General features: G+C 44.8%; 1 protein-coding gene across 3 annotated transcripts in view; it reads right to left on the minus strand.

The window, feature by feature from the left end:
• Nucleotides 1-26,401, minus strand: part of IRF2 (interferon regulatory factor 2) — an 81,679-nt gene that overhangs the window by 24,507 nt on the left and 30,771 nt on the right. For all 3 annotated transcript variants that reach the window (XM_021694101.1, XM_044911697.1, XM_044911696.1), the window contains exons 2-5: nt 15,624-15,716; nt 7,647-7,746; nt 6,266-6,442; nt 5,940-5,986 (exon numbers count right to left, since the gene is read on the minus strand). In XM_021694101.1, coding sequence (XP_021549776.1) covers nt 5,940-5,986; nt 6,266-6,442; nt 7,647-7,746; nt 15,624-15,710 — 411 coding nt within the window. In that variant the 5' untranslated portion in view covers nt 15,711-15,716. The remainder of the gene's footprint in view (nt 1-5,939; nt 5,987-6,265; nt 6,443-7,646; nt 7,747-15,623; nt 15,717-26,401) is intronic.

Below are 26,401 nucleotides of genomic sequence, written 5' to 3' on the forward strand. Positions count from 1 at the left end.
GGTCTCAAAAGCTGCGCTTGCTGGAGGGGCTTGGGGGTGGGCCCGAGTCAGAGGACAGCAAGGGCCCCTCAGCCTCTGCTCCAAATCCTCTCCATCTCAACCCTGTGCCACAGCCCCTTGTCTAGATGTCCTTTTCCTTGAGGCAAAATACAATGGCCGTTGGAGCTTTTCCATCTACGACCGAGCCCCCCTGCTACCAGAGATGCCCTAATTCATCTGTGCAAAGCCAGTCTCCTCAAAGCCAAATTTAAGGACATCTCTAGGTCTCTCTACTAAATAAAATTTCAGGCTGACAGCTGGGCTTCATAAAAGTAGCCCAGGGATGGGGCGCCTGGGTGGCTCAGTCGGTTGAGCATCCGACTCTTGATCTCAGCTCAGATCTTGATCTCAGGGTCGTGAGTTCAAGCCTAGCGTGGGGCCTAGTTAAAAATTAAAATTAAAATTAAAAAAATAAAAGTAGCCCAGGGGATTGCACACTCCACACAATGAGGCCACTAGTAAAACAGGTTGATGCCTCCTGCCCAGTCCTACAACACCCTCCTTCCTTCCTTCCCTGTAACCAGACCGTCTTCCTTCTCTTCCTACTCTCATTGCAACCCCCCCCTTTGATTTCTCTCCTTGGCTCCCTTTCCTCTTCGTCTTGTGCTTGGGTCTCCATATTCCTCTCATACAGCTTCTCCCTGGAGAAGACATCTGCTGTCAAGGCCTCCAGTATCGTTCTAATGAGTACATGACCACACCCCTGCGCTCCCACACTTACCTGAGCTCTGGGCCCATTAGATCCCACTTTCTACCTGACATTTGCTTCAGAGAGCTCTGTCATGTCACACTCAACACATTCCAAGTTAAACTCATCCTCTTCTTCACAAAGCATGCTCCCCTCCCAACATTCCCTTCTCGGAGGCTTGAAACTTTGATCCACTCCCATCTACATCCTCTGTATCCTCTCCAGCAACTTCCCCTCTCGGTGCCGAGGGCCACCATCTTCATCTACACTTGCCACTGTGCCCTTCTCCCCTCCGTTCCTTCCTACCGCCATGAGAAAGACCTCCCCCCTTAAATATCAAATATCAACTCCATCATGCTCCACTCCTACCCAAGGAGTTCAACCAAGCCCCATTTCACAACATCACCCATCGAGGTTATTCAGCCACCCAGTCTTCAGACTCTGAGCAGTACCCTCAAGAGCCACCAGGAGTGGAAGGAGGTAGGCAAGCCCTCTCTCCTGCTCCATCCCAGGCGGCTCTGATTCTATCTGTATTTCAAGTGGGCTGCCAGTGTGTGTTTCCATCTGATAAAGGTTCAAAAACTGAAGACCTCTTCCAACCAATGACGGGATCACTCCAGTACCAGCCCTGAGACATGGTCTTTGGACAGGAACAGGGAGCATGTTGCTTTGAATCCAGCTCAAGTCACTGTTAGAGCCAACAGCTGGATTAGAAGGTTCTGCTAAAAACCAGTACCTGCTTTTCCATAACTTCTACCCAGAGGTCTTCGTTCAGAACGAATACAAACCGGGCCTGCTCCCTACCAGGTGACTTGAGAGACCCTCCTCGAATATAGTTCCCATCACATAGCACCAAGGCTTTGATCTGGAAGCACTTTATAGTTTCAAAGCGTGCATGTTTCATCGGCAAACAATCCTAGGAGGTGGGAAGAATTAATTTCTAATCCTTCCCACCCACGGTCTTTTGTTTCCCACTGTTGCCTCACAACATAGACTCCTGCTCTAATTAAGCCAGTCTCCTGACTCATCCAGGGAAGACCAACAGCAACTCTAACTTCCTGGCCTTCATGTGATGCTCCCGGTGCTGGGGACTGACCTCCATGTTACTCGATCCATGCCCCAAAGCCTGGCTCAGGTCCCACAGCTTCCAAAAGACCAAGAGGCACCAGGTATGGTGAAAGAGTGTGGGTTTTGGAGCTGGACTGACCCGGATTCAAATCCCAGCAGCGCTACCTTGGAGAAATTACTCAACCCCCTGTGCCTCCTGTTCCTCATATGCAAACAGGACATGACCTGCCCACCCCAGGAAAAGCTAGATGACATATTAATTAGAGCTCAGAACTTGGTAGGGGCTCAAAAATGGCAGCTACCACCCCTCTGTTTACCCCCTCCTCTCCTTACTGATCTTGGCCCCGTGACATGTTTTTGAAACACGTACATGCACTCATGACGCATAATATAGTATTGTTCACTATTGTGGGTCTTAGTCTTATTTCCTCAGGTGACCAGACACCTCCACACAGGCAAGGCCCGGCTCAAGTAAAACCCAGCTCACTGAGTTCAGAGCATATATATTCACAGAGAACATCGAAGCATATTCAGGCAGAGTTTCCGCACCTACTACATGGCCAGTAGGCCTCAGTTTCCCAGTCTCGGGGAAGCTATTTGCTGAGGGAACATACAGCCTGGAGATAAACTGCCTGAGTGACCCCAGAAAAATTCTGACACTCAGCCCACATGTTCTAAACATCATTTGCTAGTTAAAACTTCAACTCGAACTGAATAAAGATTGGGAGGAGCTTGTCTCAATAGCAAATTTTCCCACCTGGTTCCTCCACACAAGTCAAACATTCTTAGTGGAATAAGCCTATCTGGTCTCTCCTGCTGCACATTTGCATGGCACATATTAACTCAGAGCTTGGGCGTGGTGACAACAAAAAGTAATGTATTAATAGCTCAGTAAGGATAAAGTCTTTTAACTGTACAATTCTGGGCAAGCTGGAGAGTTCTCTTGGAAAACATTCTACCGAAACACTTCACGAACTCTATGGCGTTAGCTGTCCTGAGCCACAGAGCTTGGGAAGGCTACTGGCTTTACCGACATTCTGAGGCTACACTGTGGGACAGATGCAAGCAGATTTAAAGTCAAAAGTGAGGCTGTGTTTCCTTCTGATGAATTGCCTGCCTTCTGCTGAAGGAACAATGTCCTTCTGAGGGACAAGTCTCAGGTATTAACCATAAATGCCGTCACCGGAGGATTTCACAATATACACTTTGCTGGGATGGAACTTGACTCACACAGTTCCATCTAAGAAGGAAGCTCTCACTTGCTTCCCTGGGCCACCATGGCCAAGCCTCACCCGGGGCTGTCCCTTCCACAACCTGCTCAACTGAGTGGCCCATCTGGAAGACACCGCCATGTCCTGTGCTTATAAGAACACCCGGTGTCATCAATTCTAAAATGCGCACCTCCTCGAATGTCCACAGCCCTAAAATAGAATGTGCCTTGTAATCAATTGTGGGCCATGGTTTCATTGCAAGCAGTTTTTTCTTGCTTAGACATACCTAAACTAATGGTGTTCTCTTATTACTGGCATCTGATAATCGATGGGGTATGGAGGGTATGTTTGAGCAAGGTTTGTTGAAAGTGAACGTCGGTTACTCCATTCTCACTGTGTGTTAACTGAGATTATGAAATTAAATCTGCATAGCGATGTAAAACCCCCGCTCCTGCCTCACACGTTGTATTTATTTATGCATCTATTTAGCGATCAGTTCTGTACCAGGCATTGAGCTAGACGCTATGAAAATAGTTGTAAATATGACATAGTCATACTCAAGATTGTAGCAAATTCTTCAAAGTCACCTATTTGTGGGGAAGTCATACTTTTCTGACTAAACAACACCCATTGAAAAGTAGGCCCTAGAAAGAAATCCAAACTCTGGGACACTTGATACAACTAATAACTAGTTTGTTTGGTTTTTTTTTCAATTGCAAGGAAAAATAAATTTTTTAAAAAGTGATGTTAAAGGAGACCTATAGATTAAGAAAAAATGTAAGAGGGGTGCCTGGGTGGCTCAGTCGGTAAGTGTCTGCCTTTGGCTCAGGTCGTGATCCCAGGGCCCTGGGATCGAGTCCTGCATCGGGCTCCCTGCTCCATGAGGAGCCCGCTTCTCCCTCTCCCTCTGCCTCCCTCCCTTTCTCTGTCTCTCATGAATAAATGAAATCTTTAAAAAAAATTAAAAAATAAAATAAAATAAAATAAAATAAAAAAATATAGGGGCGCCTGGGTGGCTCAGTTGGTTAAGCGACTGCCTTCGGCTCAGGTCATGATCCTGGAGTCCCGGGATCGAGTCCCACATCGGGCTCCCTGCTCAGCAGGGGGTCTGCTTCTCCCTCTGCCCTCTTCCCTCTCGTGCTCTCTGTCTCTCATTCTCTCTCTCTCAAATAAATAAATAAAATCTTTAAAAAAAAAAATATATATATATATATAAGAGACATAACCCCCAAATCACAATATGTGAACCTTATATGGATTTTAATTCAAATAAACAGACTGTATAAAAATGACATCATTTATGAGACAACTGGGAATCTGAACACTGACTGGATATTTGACGAGATTGAGAAATTACTGTTAATTCTTCAGATGCAATAATGATACTGTGTTATTTTTAAAGAGTTCCCATATTTTGAAGGTATATACTAAAATAATTATGGGGGGAAAGTGATACGATGTGGGATTTGCTTCAGAATAGTGCGCTGAACCATATGAAATGGTTTTGTGAGTCAAAAATGGCCAAATATCGGTCATTCCTAAGGGCTGGAGGGACGTGGATGGCGGCACCCACCCCTGAAACAAAACTGCCGCGAGCTGATTAATGTGGAAATTGGGGTGATGGTCACAGAGCAAATTCTCCTCAGGTGTCTCCTTCCTGTGTGCCTAAAATTTTTCCACAATAAAAAAGTTAAAACAAAATTAGGCCTCAGTACTGTGCTATATTTAAAATAAGTCGCAAACTAAAAATAGTTAGAGTGAAACTGGACGTGTCACTAATGAAATATTTTGCTGAAAATAATTGTTTTCCACTTTGAAGGGAAGGTGAATACTGCCGAAACTTTAACAGTTTATGTCAGCTGTCCCTCAAATTCTATCTACCTTCACAAGTCTAACTTTCTATCAGAAGTAAATATTGTTGTATTTTGTCTCTTTGGACTAACTGGATTGTTTTTAAACATCGTGTTGTCTGGACAGTTGGGGTTGTTCCTCTGACAGCAATTCTGGGTTAGGAATCAGAGTACTTGGCATCGTCTTTAAATTCAGTTCTCAGCGACCACGCGACTTTGGCCACGTGTGCCACCGCCCTTGGGCCCACATCAGTCAACTCCCTTGAACCTCAGTTTCTCCCTCTGCAAATGGAGTGCCGTGAACCCTAAGACAATCTGACGACCTTCTTTCTGACGGTCTGCAGGCGGGGGAGGGTAGTGTCTGCTCTTCGCTCAGCAACTGAAGCTCATCCTCAATTTTGCACAGGTTTTGGCTATTCTCTGACTATTAAACAAGGGCCAAGCCATCTAGGCACAAAGATCCTCACTCTGCAGGGGATTCCAGACCACACAGCCTACTGAAAGGCTCACGCACACACATCCCTATGGAAAGGCCTGCGGAGTCGTGAGAGTTAGTTCTGAGGTGAGGCAGAGAGAGGCTAGTGAGAACCACACTAATAGGGTGTTCAAACGGACCTCCATGCCCCCAACCTTGGGGCCTGTCATGGAATATAAGCATAACATATAGGTGATGCATTTTAATGTAAGTATATAATACTTAATAGATTTTAAGATCTATTTAATAGCCTGGAAACATACTTAATATGATCAGATAGGAGCTGGTTGCTGGAGCTCAGCTAGAACTAAGGGACCAGCTGGCAACAGTCGTGGGGACCAGATGGAGGTTGGAGTCCAGCTCAGTGTGAATTTGTGACTGCATTCATAAACTGCTCAGTGAAATTGGATTAGGCAGGGGATACGTGTACCAGAGTCTGCTTGAGGGGACAAGCCAAAGAGGAGACACGAAGAGCACATAAAACAAAAGAGCCAAAGAAGAAAGACTAAATACTTCACAGAGATCACATTACTTGGTTTTATGAGACAGAACAGGAATCATTAATATGGTCACAACTTTGGCTTTCTCTCTGAACAACCAAAGATTACCTTGATGTGCTTAACTCTGTCTTCCTTTTCTGTCTTTGGTTTCTTTCCTGTGGCAACAAAAAATAGTCTGGGGTTAATTCATGAGGAATGTACAGAGAACATTTTCCCCTCACTTCTTTCTGGAACTCTCGATGAACCCATGCATGCTTTAATCCACACACGGTCAAAATTCTACATGTTTCTCCGACCGCCTTCGGTGACCTAACGGTCACTTCCCCCAGCCAGGCAAAGGGAGAATTATCATCCACAGTGTGAATAAGTGTTCTATCCTCGGAGGTACTACGATATATATTATGTGACCATTGTTTTAGGCAGTAAATATCTACCTTTCTTAGAAGGTCGCTCAGATAAGGGCAACATCCGGTACACTCTGAATGCATTGTTTCCCTTCTTTATACTTTTATCCTTGACTTCTTCAATGTCGGGCAAGGAGTTCATGGCACATCGAAAATTCGCCTTCCATGTTTTTGGATCAGGTTTATCTACTCCTGGTTGATGCTTTCCTAACAAAATAGCCAAAAGAATGAAGGTTAAGAAAAAGAAGGGGAAAAAATAGAGAGGAGAAGTTTCTGGAAACATAGGCTTGCCAGCCAGGTAGTGCAGAGATCCCTTCTCAGTTCCAGGTTACTACAGTGACCAACCGTCCTGGTTTGCCTGGGACCAAGACCGAATTCCTGGGATGTGAGAATTTTTGTTTTAAAACCTGGACCGTTCTGGGCAAACTGGGACAAACTGGTCACCCAGGCTCTACCTAACAGCTTGAGAAAAAATTGATAATGGTAGAACGGAGACTCAAGGTAAGTAACTGAGAAAGCTGGCAGGTTGGGGAGGCCTTCAAGCCCAGGTAAACTAGAGTGTCCCTTTTCCATCTGACTTTCAAATACTAGTAAAAAGTCTCTTCCTGTAAATAGCGCTCCCTACTTAAATTCAATTATAAATAAATATATTCTTGACTATCTTTTGAAGAGATAAATGCAAACCAAGTTTACCACTCCAGAACAAGTAAGTTTCTGGGGAACATAATCAGAATCCCACACTCACAGGAAATTTAAGGACTAAGTTTCTATAGGATGGGCAAAGCATCACTTCTGAGTGATGGAGTTTGGGCCCCATGTGTCCTGGATGTGCCTGGGGACACGCCACGGGTTTTTCAGAGCTATTTTCATGAGACCATAGGCCACATGTATGTAGTAAAAAAAATTTTTTTAAATGGTTAACACTGTATTGCATAATCGAAATTTGTTAAGAGAGTAGAACGTCAAGGTGCTCGCACCAAAACCAAAAGCAGTAAAAGGTAAATATGAGAGGTGATGGATGTATTAATTAATTTGATGGGGGGAACCTTTTCACAACGCATACATCAAATCATCACATGGTACACTTTAAATATCTTACAATTTTATTTGTCCATTATATCTCAAAAAAAAAAAAAGATGGCAATGGGGCACCTGGGTGGCTCAGTGGGTTAAGCATCTGCTTTTGGCTCAGGTCATGATCCCAGGACCCTGGGATCGAGCCCCACATCGGGCTCCTTGCTCAGCGGGGAGCCTGCTTCTAACCTCTCCCTCTGCCCCTCCCCCGCCCACTTGTTTTCTCTCTCTCTCTCACCCAAATAAATAAATAAAATCTTTTAAAACAAATGAAGGCATGAAAGTAACAATAAACAACAATTTCTGCTTCTATACATGATGCAGGGGGCTTTAATACCTGTATGGATTGCCCAGTTCCTAAAGAGTGGTGCATCTTTTTCCACATCCCACCCATGTCTAGCCGCGTGCATCCAGGGGATCTGGAAAATCTTCTTTTCCTAAAAAAAAAAAAAAAAAAAAAGACTGCAGCCATGGAATTCAAGCCATCTTTAACAGAAGGTTCTTACGTCCTAGCCAGTAAGATTCTCTATTAAGTGACACCGGGTTTGCTGAGTGTCTACAGTAAAATCCACTAGGAACCAAACCCGCCTCCCCACTAGGCCCCAGATCTTGACAGTCTATTCGGGAGAGATTCAGAGTCATGTGGAGTCTGGCAGAATAGGAATGCATTCCAAGGTCAAAGGAGTTGATCTGGGGATATGCCAATGTGCTCCATTATTTGTGCCATTTTTCCTTGAAGGACCACAGAGAACTAGCCACTGACTAAAACCTCTAATGCTTATGATTATCGTTGATTTCCATCATTTGCTAGAGAGGAACTCCAGTTCCTTAAGTAAATTAAAACTTAGGCAACTTTCCAAAATTACACCCATTTGTGCTGCTAAAGGGAAATCGGGGTTATCTGAGGTCACTGCCACAGGGATCCAATCCCTCAGTCTACTGGGTAGTCAACAGAAAAAGAAGATTTGGTCTAATTTTCTAACCCCTGAGTGTCTACTGCCCTGCAGGGAACAGCAAGAAGTGCAAACAAAGATGTATTAAATGTGTGGAGATGATACTACTTTTCTAGGTAAAGTCCCTTGGTACAATTCTTACAGTAGGCCCTTTCGAGGTAACTCAAAATAGCTTAAATCAACCCTGGCATTTAAAACACAGGATTAGAAACTAGCAGCACGTTAGAAACAAAGTCACACTCACATGCAACTTCTTCAACCAGCTCTCCCGACAGACCCAGCACTTACTAAGTTCTCGTGGCTCTTTACATGTGACTGCCCACGGGTTCACGTGGTCTCAGTTTCATTTTTTGCAAGAACCTACTGAGCTCCATGTATGTAATTATCTCTGCCTTACAGTTGAAGAAACTGAGGAACAGACTTAAGTTCCACAGCCAAGGAAATGATCATAGCAAGTGTCTGAATTCAAAACCAGGCCACGGGATCCCATATTCAATCACTTAATCACACCACATATTGTCTCCCAGTGGAGATTTCCCATCCTATGACACATCTGTTGTCTTGACTTCTGTGGAAACCAAGCCCAGGAAAACTGTGTATTTTTAAGCCCTAAAGGTAGTTCAGGTAGTTTCTAGGTATGGGGATCTGGGGAAGGAAAGAAAATGTCAGTAGGGATTTTCCACCATATTGGTCTCACACAATGAAAGACAGAAAGGGTCCCAACAGACCCCAAAGGGAGTCAATGCCTCTACAGAAGCCTGAACTAAAAATATTTCAGAATATTTAAGAGTTCCCCAAAAACTGTTAAAAGGGAAAATTCTACTGTATTTAAAACTCAGTTAATAAAGAACTGAAAGCGAGAGACTTTTCATAAACCCCTCCTTGTTCATTCTGCATCATCCACCGAGATAGCATGGTTTCAGGTTAGCCATTTCCAAAGAGCGGTGATAAGCCAAGGAGTGAGTGAAATTTTATTTTTTTAATGTAGATGAAAATCAGAGAGCAAAGTCATTTATGGCAATTTTTGATGTTCACATGAAAATGAAAAAAATAAATAAATTTATTTTGGTGAAAGAACTTCTCCCGAAAGTGCAACCAGATCTGAAGGTTTACGCTTAAAGATGCAGACCCTTTATAGAATCTGCTGTTGCACATTTTTGTAGGTCAGAGGAGTTCCGGAGGGGACACAATCTAAAGTCTACCTCATAAAACACAAAGTTGATGCTGATAAGTAGATCTTTTCAAGCATTGCATGCATGCAGTTGCATGCGCACATGTGTGCTCTCACACACACACCTACCAAATCAAGTCTCATAGAGACTCTGCCCAAATCACGAACCCACAAACATAATGACTAAACCTAGCAATTATCCACCATGCATCCATGGATCCTCTTTCCTGGGAAAAGGTCTGAGTGGACCTTTCTCAAAAGAAGGTAAATAAATGGCGAATAAGCACATGAAGACACCCAACATCGTGAATCATTAGGCCAATGGAAATCAAAACAACAAGATACCATTTCCTATACCCCCAGGGTAGCTAGAATAAAATAATATAAATAAATAAATAAATAAATAAATAAATAAATAAATAAAAAGTTGGTGGTAAGGATGTGGAGAAACTGGATCCTTCCTACACTGCTGGTGGGAATGTCACCCAGTGTAGATGCTATGGAAATCAATTTGGCTATTACCCAAAAAGTTAAACAGAGAGTGCCCACATGACCCAGTAATTTCACTCAGCGACTTACAAACAGGCGTTGAAACAAGTATTTATACGTAAATGTTCATAACATCACTGCTCACAACAGCCAAATGTCCATCAACTGATGAATGGATAAAGGGAATGTTGTACATGCATAAATAGAATATTATTCGGTCACAAAAAGGAATGCGGTGTTGACAGGTGCCACAACATGAATGAACCTTGAACATCATGCTAAGTGAAAGAAGCTTTCTACATAAGGCCACATATTGAATGGTTCCATTTATGTGAAATGAGCAGAAAAGGCAAATCCAAAGAGACAGAAAGCAGATTAGTGGATGCCTTGCACAAGGAAAGGATTTGAAATGCTTTGCAATGGAAAGTGACTGCTTAATGGCCAACTGTTTCCTTTTGGGGTGATGATAATTCTGGAATTCTAGTGGTGATGACTGTATATAACATTGTGAGGGCGCCTGGGTGGCTCAGTTGGTTAAGCGACTGCCTTCGGCTCAGGTCATGATCCTGGAGTCCCTGTATCGAGTCCCACATCGGGCTCCCTGCTCGGCGGGGAGTCTGCTTCTCCCTCTGACCCTCCTCCCTCTCATGCTCTCTGTCTCTCATTCTCTCTGTCTCAAATAAGTAAATAAAATCTTAAAAAAAAAAAATAACATTGTGAGTAGACAATGTCACTGAATTGCACATTTAAAAACAGTTAAAGTGGTGAGGCGCCTGGGTGGCTCAGTCGTTAAGGATCTGCCTTCGGCTCAGGTCATGGTCCCAGAGTCCTGGGATCGAGCCCCGCATCGGGCTCCCTGCTCGGCGGGAAGCCTGCTTCTCCCTCTCCCACTCCCCCTGCTTGTGTTCTGTCCCCTCTCTTGCTGTGTCTCTCTCTGTCAAATAAACAAATAAAATCTTAAAAAAAAAATAATTAAAGTGGTAAATTAAAAAGAAACCACACATGTCACTTTCAACTAGTTTTTCATATTGCAAAAAATAAACTGCTAATAAACATATCACATGTATCTTTTTTTTTTTTTTTAAGATGATGCTGAAAGATAAAGAAGGTGAGACTCATTTTAAAACTGGAAGAGATTCTGACCAGTAAACATTCTGGTCATTGATCAGTGTGTCCTATTAGGGATGGTGACAGCGTCGCGTTGTGTCTGTGTAGACTCTGGGCCATCAGTCTGTGCCATCAGAAGCCCTGAGCGCCCCATCCACATAGGCTGTGCACACCATGTTTGGAGGGACAGCATGTTCCAGACTCTACCAATGTTTATAGAGAGAAAGGACTCTGCCCACCTGAGGGAAGGAGAGAGAAGCAGTGCTTAAGTTGAGAAGAACATTTAAGATTATCTTGAGGAATGCAGAAGGTACCTGGGCCCCAAGAGGCAACTAGCTCTCTTCACCTCCTCTGCCTCTTCTCTCCCCCAGTATTTATAAGATGTTCCAATTTACTCTGCTATTTTTGCTAGGGCTCCTAACCTTGTTCTGAGACGGTCTGACATTTACACAAGCACAAGCCTGCTTTCAAAGTGAACAGAAGGATATGGTCTGAAACTAACTGGTGATGGCCTCGGGCGCTTGGGGACTGGCCTCGGGCCCCCAGGGTCCAGGCCGATCTCCCACGTGCAAGGAGCGCATCCATAACCAGAGTGGGAATCTATCAGAGCTACAGGAGAAACAATGAACCTGGTTGTGGCTGCCTCCTTCCTTCGTCAAGAAATGGCCCAGAGAGACCACAAGCAAGCATTTGGACCAATCCAGCATGGACCTGGCCTCTTCGACAAGTCAAAGGCAAGAAGGGAAAAAAAAAAAAAGGAGGGGCTACTGTTCATAATCAGGACAATCAGGGGACACTTTGAGTCGGAACAGCCTTCTCTGGATTCTGACGGAACGAATCAATTGGAAAAACACATTCTGGGGAGTACGTAAGGCATTCTGAATATGGATGGTACAGGGATGATATTAAAAGTTATGATTAACAATGAGTAATTTATGGTTATTCAATTTATAATGGTATTGTGAATATGCAGAAAATAGTCTTAAGTCTTACAGATGTACACAGGCAGGGAGTTGCTTTCAAATGACACACACACACACACACAAATATTTTAAATGTCAATGATTTTTAAATCTGGATGTGAATTTGGAAACTACATGAGAATTTGCTATACTATTCTTTCTAGTCATTAGACTGTTCAAACCTGCCATGTATGTTTGCAAATACTCATAATAAAAAGTAACGGGCCCAAGCCTAGGCCTTCTGCCAGAGCTTGTGCTGAGGCTGCTTCCCCCAACTTCCTCACGGCTCCTTCAGAGGACACATGCCATCACCATCCTCCTCAACAGGTACTGAGAATAAGAGATGGAAACCAATTTAAGGCATTCATTAACCACCGATCTGTCTCTAAGAAGGTCCCGAAAATGATGGACTCTCCACTTGAGAGAAACATGACAACTGCCGACCCAATGTTCTTAAGTCCGATTATCTCAACAGAACAAAGACACGGTCACCAATGTCACTCCTCTTCAAGCACACATCATTCTCCCATTCACTCATGGAACAGTATTCACCTAGTACTTCCTAAGGGTCTGGCAGGAGGCCTAGCACCAAGCCTGCGAGCAGCAACAATCACGACACCCCTGGCCTGCCCCCCGGGGCTTTCCAGCACAGAGGACTTCACCACCAACACCAACACATTCTGAATAAGGCAGCTAAGGCGTAAGTGAGTAGTAACAAAGCCCCACAGACAGTTTTCTGAGTTATAACCAGCCTTCAGTGGGAGAAGAGATTTTACAGCGATCTCAAACCACTGAACACACAAGCAGGGATTCTTAGGCAGAATGCTTCTGAATAAGAAGGAAATAATAGGGGGTGCCTGGGTGGCTCCGTCGGTTAAGCATCTGCCTTCGGCTCAGGTCATGATCTCAGGGTCCTGGGATCGAGCCCTGCGTCGGGCTCCCTGCTCAGCGGGAAGCCTGCTTCTCCCTCTCCCTCTGCCCCTCCCCCTGCTCTCTCTCTCTCTCTCAAATAAATAAATAAAATCTTTAAAAAAAGAGAAGGAAATAATAGTAAGGTCTCCAGTGAAATATTTGTGTGGGCAGATGAGTGCCAAAGCCTAAGTTAACAGAAACCTATGAAAAGATGGCCTGAGGAGGTGTAGGTATGGAGAGATGTCCCTGACGCCATCCGAGGTCCACAATGACTGGGACAGCCCTGCCCACGAGCATGGACAGAGCCGCATGCACACTCCGCCCAGGCCCGTGGGCCGCCGGCCCTACTGGGTGCCCATGGCCTCCTGTGCCAGGGGCCTCCTGAGACGTGTCATCTGCCTCAGGCTGAGCAGCCAGACCAGGTGGGTAAGCGGTCTCCTTTCTGTCCTTACCAGGAAAGAGAACTCACAAGCCAAGAGCCGGCTGAGTGAAGCTCAGCAGCGAGGGCCACCTAGGAGGGGCCAAGTATGCAGCTGTACAAAAAGGAATCCATTCCCTTTCCAGTCGTCTATCAGAAAAACACGGACAAAGTGGATGGAAGAAGAGGTGTCTTAATGGAGAGTCCCGGTGAGGAAGCAACCGTAAGGGGGTGTGTTTGTTTCCCAGAGCTATCATAACCAACTGCCACAAACTGGGCTGCTTACAACCACAGAAATCTATCCTACCACAGTTCTGGAGGCTGGAAATCTAGAACCACGATGTTGGCAGGGCCACATTCCCTTCAGAGGCTGTAAAGACAATCTTTCCTAGACACTTCTGACTTCTGGTGGTCCCGGGTGTCCTTGGCTTGTGGCTGCATCTCTGCAATCTCTCTACCTCTGTCTCCACATGGCCTTCTGTTCTTGTCTTATACGGACACTCGTCATCAGACTGGCCCAGCCAGATCACCTGGGGTAATCCTGAGATCCTTCACTTTCTCCAAAGACCCTTTTTCCCAGTAAGGACGTATCCACAGTTTCTGGGGGCTAGAACATGGATATACCTTTTGTGGGAAGCGGGAGGGGGCAGAGCACAATTTAACCTACTAGAAGGACAGTTAATTGCACCATATCAAGTGCCTAATCATGCAGGGGACACGATAACACGGTAAGTTTGGCCCTGTATCAAGCCAGCCAAAATTGATGGATGTGTTTTTTAAAAAGAAAAAAAAAATTACTTCTCTTCAGAAACCAGGAACTTCTATTTTAATGTCACACTCTAAATCAATATAGGCAATGTTATCTTGTCCTTTAAAATATAATCCTACTTCACGTCTCTGTGCCTTGGCTTCGTTGTCTGTAGAATGGAAAACATCATAGTATCTCCCCCCCCATTGTGGGGATTATGTGAGTTAATGCACGTGTCTTGCTTAAATGAGCACCTGGCACTTCATGAACATTAGTCTTTATGATTATTATTGTTACTGAATACCCTATGTTTCTTCAATTCTGCTTGACGACAGTTTCCCCTTCCTTATAACCAAGGAGGCCACGACCCAACCAGACTTCTTGTTTGTGTCTTTGGAGTAGGCTAATTACAAAACCCCTCCATGATACAAATCTGAAACACTATGGATATAGCAAGCCTAGAAAAAGAAATTATTTGCCGTAAGACCTTAAGATATAGGACAGTTCCCCTGAAGCGAGCATACAGTTTACTTATTTCTATTCACTTCTTACCCCACCTTGTTTCAGAAAAGGACCTACTGAAACTGATGCACTCAAATAAAATACCACTACACTTAAAATAAGTGAAAAAAGAAATAAGTGGGCAAGGGGAAATAAGGCTCAAGAGACATCTGAAAAGACAAGATGAAGCCGGGAGTGATATGAGTAAGCACAACGATGCTGCAGGACCCTCCACACTTGTTAGAAGCAGGCCACAACCGGGCTCTAAGCTCTCGAGCATGCCATACGAAGATAAAGCCTGACCAGCTGAATTAGTCATCGGGTCCTTAAGATTAAAATGAGGGGGAGGCAGAAGAGGAAAAGGAAATTTACTCAGAAGAATTGCAATATTCCTGGTAGCAGGAGAGAAACGTCTCCCTTGGGCCCTTTTAACGAAGGCATGATATATTAGTTGCTTTTCTAGGTGGTAACTATGTATTTTCAGGTGTTCTTTATTTTGATATCCACTCTCTTCCTGATTCACTCCTAGCAGGTAGGAGCAATTGGATTGAGAGTCTGAGGTTGGTAAAGTAAGGGAGGATCTATGTACATGTGTATGTATGTACATATGTGGGGGGTTGTAAATGACAGCCTCCTTTTTTAGGACCGGTAGGCACACAAACAGTGTTTCACAATGAAAAGAGAAGACTTTTTTTTTAAGACAAAAACCAAAAAGTTTTCTTTACACAGACAATACTGAGAAGAGAGCCAATATGCTCCATTCCCAACACAAAACCCGAGAGTTTCCATGTTCTCTAATCCTAGAAGCCAGGAGAAGCAAGAGAGGCATTTAGAGAAGGAAGAGGGTAAGAATCATTAAACAGTAACACAGATCATTTTTGGTTGGCTGGTTTTGTAACGAATAAGGTTAAGATTTTGAACACAAATAATGCAATTTTACTTTGGCGGTCCCCATGCATGTCTTTTAGTAAGGACCTCTCTCTCTCTCTCTCTCTCACACACACACACACACACACACACACACACACACACAGAGGCACCCAACACACTTACCTTATTAAGCCACTTTAGCCCTGGTATCGTATTCGAGTTAATCTGTTCCTCCAGCCACGGGCGCATCCGCATCCTTTCCACCGGCATGGTACCCTTTGCAGAAGAGAAACATAGCATCAGGTAATTCTGCTAGTGACTGTCAGGTCTGAACTGTGAAATTCTACACCTCTGCCTGACCCTCTTCCCCGTCCCCTTCCCCAAAACCACACAGCTGATGTGGGCAGTGGATCGGAGGGCCAGCGTGGGCGGGAGGGGGCCTGCCCTGCTAGAGCATACTCAGTCCTGAGGAGCTGTCTCAGTGGGACAGTGGTTCGGGCCAGGCCTGCTCGCAGCTGAGAAGGTCCCATGGGTGTAGAAGGCCTGGGCTGGCAGAAACCCTGCTAGTTCGAGGGCCTGGACACCCTAGGGACTTGGCCTAAAGAGAGGTCTTAGCCCCACCCCAACCCGGCTGTGTAGCAGAGCCCTTCGGTGTAGCAGGTGGGTATTGGGAGGACCAGCACTTTACAAATACCTTTGGGTGTTACCCTCCCAAGAGCCCAGGGTGGACAGAGCAAAACAGTTGTGGGAAACAGTGCTTAGAGCCAATTCGTGGCTTTTGGGTATCTGGGTGACAGAAATGTTTTGAACCACCAATTTTCATGCTTTAAAGTCTAAAAGCATCAATTCATCTGGTGTCCTATCTACTCTCAGAGCCTGGCAGCAGCTCTGCTCTGGCTTCAGCTCGGCACTCACGTTCATGCACTCTCTTGCTCCCTCCCTCAAGGTGCCCCCCTCACGGCCACTCCCTCTGACCTGAGATCCTCTTCCCTTTCCTTTAACTAACCTTCCCTCTGAAAATAGCTGCCTGGTCTAAACACGGTCCCTCCACCAGCCCACATCCTGCCTCTCTTCCCTCCTTCCAGATACATTTCTAGATAGTCTTTCCCTTGTCCACTCAAATACCACCAGAGTGCAATCACTAACAAAGTACTGTCTAGCACTCATCTTCATCCTATTTGCATGTGAATTTAAATGGAATGTGGGATTCAAAAGCAAAGATGAGGTCCATTCAAGCTTCCACTCTATAAAACTTCATGGACAGTGTGACATCATCCTCTTTTCAACCCTTAGCTGTATCTTCCTTCTTTTACTCATTTCCTCCTCCGAAAATGAGCTCCGAAAATTCTATTGAGATGAATTTGGGTTGCGATGATCCAAGTCTCAGTCACTCTCTCTTCCAGCTTGCAGAGGACTTCTCTCTCCTCTGTGCCTCCCCCAGTTCCGCCAGCGTGCGAGCATCACTATGTCAGAGCCTTGGCCTCGAGAGCCTGACGACATTCTAGAACTCGATTCTAGAACCTGCACGTCTCTCCCAGTTCAGATCCACTCTCTGTTGCAGATGCCTCCTCGGAATCCCTGCTCACGCTGCACTCTCTGCTGCTCCTTCTCAGGCCTTGCCCATCCTTCCCCATCCTCCAAGACCCAGTTTCTGCCCTCCTTCTCCACAGGCCTTCCCAGACCACTTCAGCCCAATCCTCCTCCCAGACTTCCCCAATACTCACTGATCTTACATTGCTCATTTGAGAATCAAACATTGCTTAAGAGCGGCATTCCATGCTGTCTTTATTCTTATCCAGCTCTCTCCTTAACTATAAACTCTTCCACTGTGTACACCTCTCTTCCTAACCAAACTGTAAGTTCTTTGAGAGCAGGAACTCTACCCCTCGTAGGGTCTTTTAATATTCCTACAAAGCCCAAATGCTGCCTTCCACCCAGGAGATATTCAAACAAGATCCAGGCCAGCTCTGAAGGTCAGCCAAGCTGGGCTGACATTGCTGGTTGGCCCTGTCCACGCATGTGGAGGCTTCAGGTCACCGTTCTTTGAGATAAGTAACAGGAAGCTTGGGGACAAGCCCACAGGGGCCCCAAATACCGCTGCTCTTAGTGGTTCGCAAGTCATTCCAGTCCCTCATGCGTTTATCCACCTTTTCAAGATCATTTATTGAGAATGATATTCCAGGAACAGGAAAAGGCAAGACATCCTCTAGCATCTAGAAACTCCTAGTCTAATAAGGGACAAGAAGGAAGAGATTACCATACCACACGAAGAGTCCTGTGTACAGAATGGTACTAGAAAGCAGTTGGCAACAGAGAGGGGCCAGAGACAGGCTGGCCCTGCAGGGCCTGGAGAACCATGCCTAGGGATTGTGATCATCATCCCAAGACAGGAGGGACAACTGGGGATTAATGCAAATGAATGATATGATCAATTTTGTTGACAGTAAAGGGAAGAGCTGACTACAAAATCCAGACCAGTACATTACCACTTTTAATGGGCACACAAATCTTGAATTGGCAGGTCTAGGTGAGCCCTGTGATTCCCTCTTTCTAATAAGCTCCAAGGTCCTTGGACCAGACTCTGAGGAGCAAGGCTCTAGATTGCCTTCTATTTTTAATTATGAGCCACCTGCTCTTCTGTGCTCTTCCTGCAAAGTCTGGTCATTCTGGCAAGCAGAGCCCCTCCATTAGGCTCAGCGTATCACGTTCTGTATCACCTATCTGTTGGTCCATCCCTTATTTACATGCTGGGCCTTTCTAACAAGGACACAGCTCAGCCAAACCTCGGTCTCTCAGTTACCTAGCCAAAACACTGTGGAAATCACACACGTAAAAGATGTTCTAAATCTTGAGTTAGGACTGTCATTACTCATAAGCAGATTTTTAGGAAAAGCAAAGATAGCAAGTATCGCCTTATCAGAGTAGGACAAACTGTTACAAAGGACTTCTCTTATTTTAGGTTCTACGTTTTGTTTTGTTTTAAACACCTAGGACTTCCCCGATGTTACACACTGGGAAAAAACTAATCCTTTCACATGAAGATACTTCCTCTATATATACTTGATCTTAGAGCCCGGCCCCATGTCCCACACACTAAACAGGTAATGATTGACCAGTGGTCTCGCTGCCTGACGCAGAAGAAAACAGGTGCCGTAATAGGTCTCCCATGATGGTCACCAGCCGAGTGCACGTCCTGACTTGTGTGGAAGAAAGTGAAGGTGGAATGCTATATTGAGCCTAGCGCCAGAAACTCATCCTTTAGTTTGACACAAAAAATAAATGGGATTTCCAGAGATTAAAAGGCTGAGAGGACAGTCACAGAGGGTCAGAGACTAGATACTGAGAAAAGAGTCCTCTTTGGCATGAATTTTCTAGCTTCTGTCAATGAAATTCATGGTGACAGATGGGTCTTCCTTTTGGAAGGCAAGTTTCCCAGAGGCACCCGGTCCCATGGGCCACAGGAAACTCAAACCGAGTTGGGGAAGGCGTGGAACAGGTGAGAAAAGACAAAGAGGTGCTATTTTTGGCAAGAGAACCACAGTCCACCAGAAATCGAGACACGTGTTCCAGTCCTGACCTTGACGTTACTAGTGTGTGTCCTTGGGCTAGTCACCCAAACCCTCTGGTCTGCACTTCGATCATCTAGGAAAATGAGAGGTTTCAAAAAGATAATTTCTCAAGTGATCTACGACTCTAGGAATCCTTTTGTGACATGAAGGCTCATTATCTGGTTTATCTTTTGTATAAGCTTCTACGCTTGTGCACTGGGTTGTTTTTAAGAGTGAAATGCTTGGGGCGCCTGGGTGGCTCAGTCAGTTAAGGGCCCGACTCTTGATTTCGGCTCAGGTCATGGTCTCAGGTCCTGGGATGGAGCTCCACGTCCAGCTCTTCACTCAGCAGGGGGTCTGCCTAAGGATTCTCTCTCCTTCTCCCTCCACCCCACTCTTGCTCGCATGTGCTCTCTCTCTCTCAAATAAATAAATCAATCTTTTTTTTAAGTGAAATGCTGAAATTATGGCTCTTTAAGCCTAAAATATGGAACATCTACCCTCGATCCCAACAAAACGCACTTTCTAAAATCACCTATCATTATACCTTTGAGATGTGGGGATGGGATCATCTTTAGAGCCATGGCATCAGCCTCTAAATCAGTTCAGTACATGGCGGGTATTTAGAATATCACTGGTACTGGTGATGCCGCATCAATGCATGTAAGTTATTCCCTGTGACTCATAGGAAGTGAACAGTCCCCCATGAAGTTGACAATGGTATGGTCATGCTCAGGGCCAGTAACAGTGATCTTGAATTTTAACCTAAATAACTGAACTTTGGATCTTGGAATAGTAACAGCAATGGCGACTATTCACTGAGCACATACTATACGCCAACCCATTAAAACCAGTTTTTCTGAGTTTCTCGTGTAATTCTTATAACCCTAAGAAGGTAGGGACTTTATTTAGTATTCCATATTACAGATGACAGGATAGGTAAAGGAACTGCTTCAAGGCAATCTGCTAGTAAGGAGGAGAGCCAAGACTCTCATTCGGATCTCTCTGAAATGCCCAGCTTCAGAAACCCTAACACCTGCTTTTTTCTTACCCTAGAAAGTACTCAGTTATGATGGTCTTTTAACTGTTCTACTTCCTGAGCCTTTCCCAACTCCTGTCTGTTCTGCATACCACTGACATATTAAATTTCCTAAAATACCACTTAAATCATGTTAATATTCTATTCCAGAGACTTGTAAACATCCCTGCTGGATTTAAGATAATAAAATCCTTGGCTGAGAGAGGGTGGTACGCTTCTGCTAATGACACAATTAGGTAATTCAGACCTAAGTCCCAAGGCGAATAACAAGAAAACCTACACAAAACATGTTTTTTAAAATCTGTTTAGAAGAATCAGAGAACTAAGAAGGTAGCAAAGAATTAGGAGAGCAGGATCGGGAAGAAGAAAGAAACTCAGGAAGGTAAGCCTGACATTTGGGGCATTCTTCCCCTAGCCTAGGGGCATCTGCCAATTCCCGAATAGGAGGCTCCAGGGCACAGAAGCTGAGCAAAGCTTCTGACACATTCCGGTGACTAAGGGGGACAAGAATTGAAGATCAGGACTTAACTAGGAAAAGGAAGTCTAGAAACCACCCCCCCCCACACACACACACAAGCTTCATTTGGGATAAAACTAAATGGAAACAGACTAACCTCAAAGACTGAAGCCTAGCTTTGAATCACCTCAATCTCTGATCAAATTAAAATGATCTGGAACTCCCAGAAGTGAATGTAATCATATCTTGAGGAAGACAACATTATCCTAGAATTTATATTACCTCTGGAGTTTTTCATACACACAATCAATATAGCTGAGAATACAAGGATAAAAGACAACAAAATAAAAAATCAATGAAATATGGACAACAAAAACAGACCCACAGGGATTCAGACACAGGTCTTATACAGATATAAGGGATACACAGATAACAAAAGTTTTCAGATACAGTCTTTAAGACAAGTATGCCTACATAAAAGACAAGATGGACAACGTTGGTAAAGAACTAGAAACTAAAAAAGAAATTCTAGGACTAAAGGGCAAATAATTAAAATCAAGAACTCAACGGATGGGTTTACTAATAGATTAGACACCGCAATAAAAAGTAAGAAGAAGAAGACAGGTCGGAAGGAAATAAACAGAATGAAGCACTTAGAGACAAAAGGGTGGAAAATGTTAAAAAGAAGATAGCATCCATAGCAGATTTTATCTTAGAGGTAAAAAGATCTAAAATATGGGCAGTTTGCAGTTCCATGAAGACAAGAGAAAGAATGAGGCAAAGCGATATTTGGTGAACAATGACCAATTATCTTCCAACCACAGATTTAATAATTTACTACAAACCCCAAACGGACAAATACAAATAACACGACACTCCAGTACGCATGCTGAAAACCAAAATCATAGCGAAAAATCTTAAAGACGGCCAGAGGGAAAAAAACAGGCATCACCTTCAAAAAACAAATAACAAAACCCCCAAGACCCAGAAGCCTTACCGTGGCTACTCAACAGAAACCCTGGGAGACAGAAGACAACGGAAAGGTGTCCGTAAGGTACTCAAAGAAAAAGCTGCTCTTTGTAAAAAGCTGAGCTACAGCAAAAATCTCCGTCGAGAATGAAGTGGAAATAAAAGCATCTTCGCTCAGAGAAGAATTTCCACCAGCAGCCCCACAGCTCATCAGATCCCAGTTGCAGGGGCACAGGAGGTGGGTCAAAACTGGGGAAGAGGGAAGGCAAGAGTATTGGCGCCACGCAGCTAGGAAGAGGGCTTCAGCGTGAGTCTGATCACAGCAGCACTCCATCCCATTTCTTCAGCACCTGGGACATTGATCTGTTTTATAAGTAACCTGCCAGGGCTCTTGTCACCTGATAGCCCTTACACAGCCATGTGCCCACCCCTCTTCCCTCCTTTTTTTTTTTTTTTAAAGATTTTATTTATTTATTTGAGAGAGAGAATGGGATAGAGAGAGCATGAGAGGGGGGAGGGTCAGAGGGAGAAGCAGACTCCCCACTGAGCGGGGAGCCCGATGCGGGACTCGATCCCGGGACTCCAGGATCATGACCTGAACTGAGGGCAGTCGCTTAACCAACTGAGCCACGCAGGCGCCCCCCCCCTCTTCCCTCCTAACAAAAGCTAGCTCCAATCTCTTTTTATCGACGAAACCTTCTCTCTCAGCTCTAACCTGGGACCCTCTGCTCCTACAGCAGGTACTCCTACTGCAGTACCCAGTCATCCAGTGTATTGACAAATATGTATTAAACACACGTTATTGCAAGGCACTCTGCTAGGTGCTAGGGAGGATTCAGAGATGTGTGAGACCTGATCACTACCCTCAAGGAATTAATAAGTTAACTGGGGGTATGAGACATAAATCCTATAAAGCGACCTAATAATACTATAATTATGATAATAAAAGACTGCACTAGAGATCAGAAGGCAGTATACGATTAATTGCCGACTACGGGAACTAGTTCGTGAGGAATCCATAAATCGTTATCGGATGGGTTGGTAAGGGAAAGCTTTGCGGCACAGGAAGAGCTTATTAGGATGGGGAGGAATAGTCCAGGCACAGAGAGGGTGGCAAGCAAGCCAGGCAAAGGTGAAGGCTGGTATAAAGGGCAGAGGCAGGACCGGGGAAGGTGGGTTTGCTGACGTGGGCGGGGCAACTGACTTGGGCACCAATGTGGGTGGAGCTTCGTGAGAGTCCGCGAGCAGGTGAGCAGGTGAGCAGGTGAGCAGCACGGGCTGGGTGGTTTACAGAAATCATCGCTAACCCACACACCGGCCTTTATCAGTTAAATATTGTTATCCCCATTTTAGGGAGGAGGAAAAGCATAGCTTGAAAAGGTGACTTTAAAAAAAAGGAAGAAAAAAACCATGTCGCAGTCACCCAAGCCCCTAGGAGAGGGACCAAGGCTTGTACCCGCCATCGCCCAGCTGGTGGACAGAGGCTCCTAAAATGCTGGGTACCAGTCTGAGATTAGTCACGTATAGCAGTCACAGAGGGGCAAACGGAGGCAAGGAGATGAGCCAGCGGCTACTGCTCGGGTCCAGGGTGGAGGCTGCGGGAACGCACAGAAAGTGACGCAAGTGGCAAGCCCCGTGTAGGAACGTACTAGCGACATCTAGTAGTAACTTTTCCTGAACATTTGGTAATCGTTCCCCAAATGCAAGTGCCTCTTGCATGAGATTCTACACTCCTCACACCGACCTTTGTACCCTTTTGGCAAAAGTTAAAAATTCCAGTTCAAAATCACGTGAGTTGAGAGGAAGAAGGCTGGAGTTGAAAACCGAAAATCCTCGCCATCATCATCGCCCTCCTTGTCCCCATCACCCTGTCCAAGTGTTTCCTAGGAATCAGACCCTAGGCCAGGGGCTTTTCACGCGTTACTTCATTTAATCTTCAAACAAGTTCTATGAGGTATAGTATCCTATCTCCATTTGACAGATGAGGAAATGAAGCTGCTTACCAAGCCGCAGAGCTAGTAAGTGGTAAAGCTAGGATTCAAATCCGGATCCACCTGATTCCAAAGAAGATGCCGAAAACCCCCAGGCCAGTGTTTTTCAAACACTGGGTCATGAAATCAATTTATGGTACTTCAGTTTTAATGTATGTGAACACAGAATACAAACTATGAAATTCGCCCCAATAAGGGTAAGGTTGTTTTATTTTTTTTTTCCAATTTTATATTATCCTGGTACTGTGGTAAAAAGGGGTATAAAAAGCATTTTATTTGGCCGAACCGCTCCCCAGGTGTGTGCACGATGTGTGTGCACCTGTGGGTGCAGGGGGAGGGGGAGTTCAGAGTGGAAAGTAGGAAGCAGAAGAGAAGGATATGGTGAACCTTAGAACCGTAAGGACTCCTGGAAAACAGACGTGAGAAGCACGAGAGAATTTTAACAAGTGCCTGGCATGAAAATATCGTGTTCAGAGCTAAGATAATAGGACGCTGAATCTGAGGGTGGCGTTTGAGACCCGCCCAGTTGGCTAACCTTAATACGTCTCTGCCTACAGTATTCACATCACTCTGCACACTCTGGTGGGACCCTGGAGGATGAAGTCAACAATTACCAGTCATGAAATCAGGAAGACATTTTAACATTGGGATGAGCACCAGACCCAGAGAAGACATGCCTCTTAGTGTACATGTTACCTGCACCAATGCAAAACCAATTTCAACAAGTTTTATTAAACTTCAGGAGCGTTAATATGCAAGGGAAATCAATTGTGTGATATCCACTGTTACCAGTGATGTAATCCTCACTCCATGCACTTACTGTTTTATTTTATTGAACTTTCGAAAGATGCGCATCACAGATGCATTTAATAATTTTAGTCTCTAGCCCAGTTCTTCTCAAGGTTTTAAGCAATTCAACCATGAATTCTCCTACTATGTGGGCTTTTCAAGAGCTCAACCTTGGGGCGCCTGGGTGGCTCAGTCAGTGAAGTATCTGCCTTCGACTCGGGTCATGATCCCAGGGTCCTGGGATCCAGCCCTGCATCGGGCTCCCTGCTCAGCAGGGAGTCTGCTTCTCTCTCTCTTCCTCTGCCCTTCCTCCCTGCTCATTCTCTCTCTCTCAAATAAATAAGTAAAATCTTAAAAAAAAAAAAAAAAGAGCTCGACCTTGAATAATGGGGACAGGATTGCTGGAAATGGCTACCCTCAATGTATCAACACCCCTAGTTACTTTCCATTCACCTCTACCAGCACCCCCAAAATGCCTGTGCTACATTATTACCTGGGGAATTAAAAAAAAAAAAAGGACTCCCTGATCCCATCTTAGACTCACTGAATAAGAATCTCCAGGGATTAAGAACCAAGAATTTTTTTTTTATTATCCCAGGGCAATTTGGATATGCAGCTACGTGTGGATATCACTGCCATTCAGTACCATCAGCTCAATGGCCTTCCAGATCCCATTTGTATAATAAACATCTCCAAATGAGTCATAGGAAAACGAGGACGCCAATGGTGAATAGATTTCATCATGAATAGAATATAAATACATATGAAATTAGAATTCTAAAATGCCTTTAAATACCACGGAACAAGTTTCCCATACTGAGAATCATCCAAATTATAGTTTTGCATATTTGCCATTCTACCCACAATTTTCTTATTGGACGTGTTTTCTATCTCCTTTCAGAAGATATTACCATAGTTACTTTACAAAAATTTCCCTATCTCTGACCACAAACTACTCTGGTACCTGAAACAGTGTGATTGAGCATCTGATAGTAACTTGCACTGCATCATTGCAACCGAAACTGACTTATGGCCTCCACATGTGTGTTCAAAAGACACCAAAATATGTCACTGGTTTTCCGTACTGTTGGTGAGCCAACAGTCATTCTAGGAAACAGTTCTCAATGCAGCCTAAAGAGAACAGGAGTTCTCTCCATCCAGAGAGCAAGCCTTGAAGAAACACGGGACACACTCTCGTCTATGCAGACACGCACTTTTCAGAGAGGGGGCCCAGAGCCCTGCTGCCCATCCCCGCCCAACGAGCCCCGCTCCCCTGTCCCGTCTCCCCAGAGTGCCCATTCTCTGGCCCCATTCTCTGCCCAACACAGCTGCCTAGCACTTCTCCACTACAAATGGGTCTCACTTCCTCCCTCTTGCTTGCTCATGTGTCACAAACTCATGCCTGGGCCGAATAACGCCCAGTCCCGACTCTACCATGACACGTTGATGGTTTATCTGCACATCTTTTTTGCTTCTCCCTCATCAGCCCCTGTTGCTGTACCCCACAGGAATGATCTCAGATCTTTCCACACTGCCTAATTCACAGCCATACTCATCAATCCCGGAAAGGCTCTTGCCTCTCACTTCAGAGAGAAAAACAGACGCCACCAGGCTCTTCTTTCTGAGTTTCTGACTCCGCTCCCTCTTCAAACGTATCTGGACTTCCATGCCCTCCTTTTTTCCTTCTTCAGACCAGGCGAGTAGTGATGCCACTCTCTGCAAGGGGAATGTGGAAGGTTTAAGAGAAGAAATACTGAGATTGGTTTTGGGTCTATTGGCTTTGAGATATTTTTGGGATATCAAAAAAAAAAAAAAAGAAAGCGTTGGGTGGGCCATTAGATCCATCGAGGCTAGAGCTTGGGAGAAATGCCTAGCCTGGAAATAGCCAGCCACACCTTTGCAAAACTTCCCTTGAATTCCTAAAACACTGCCTCCAATATATATCCTATGCTCCTTTCAAGCCGGACACCTGGGTTAACATTGCTACATGTGTTAATATGTACATCTGTGTTGACTTCTACTTTGCATCAAACAGGCACCTGATAAATAAAGATCAGCCCTCTCCAGCAATTCTGGACACGTTCTGTACCCGCACAGTCCAACAAGGGAGCCACCAGCCACGTGTGGCTAGTGAACACCTGAACTGTGGCTGGTGTGAATGACAAACC

This window comes from Neomonachus schauinslandi, chromosome 2, assembly GCF_002201575.2.
Source record: "Neomonachus schauinslandi chromosome 2, ASM220157v2, whole genome shotgun sequence".
Classification (NCBI taxonomy): Eukaryota; Metazoa; Chordata; class Mammalia; order Carnivora; family Phocidae; genus Neomonachus; species Neomonachus schauinslandi.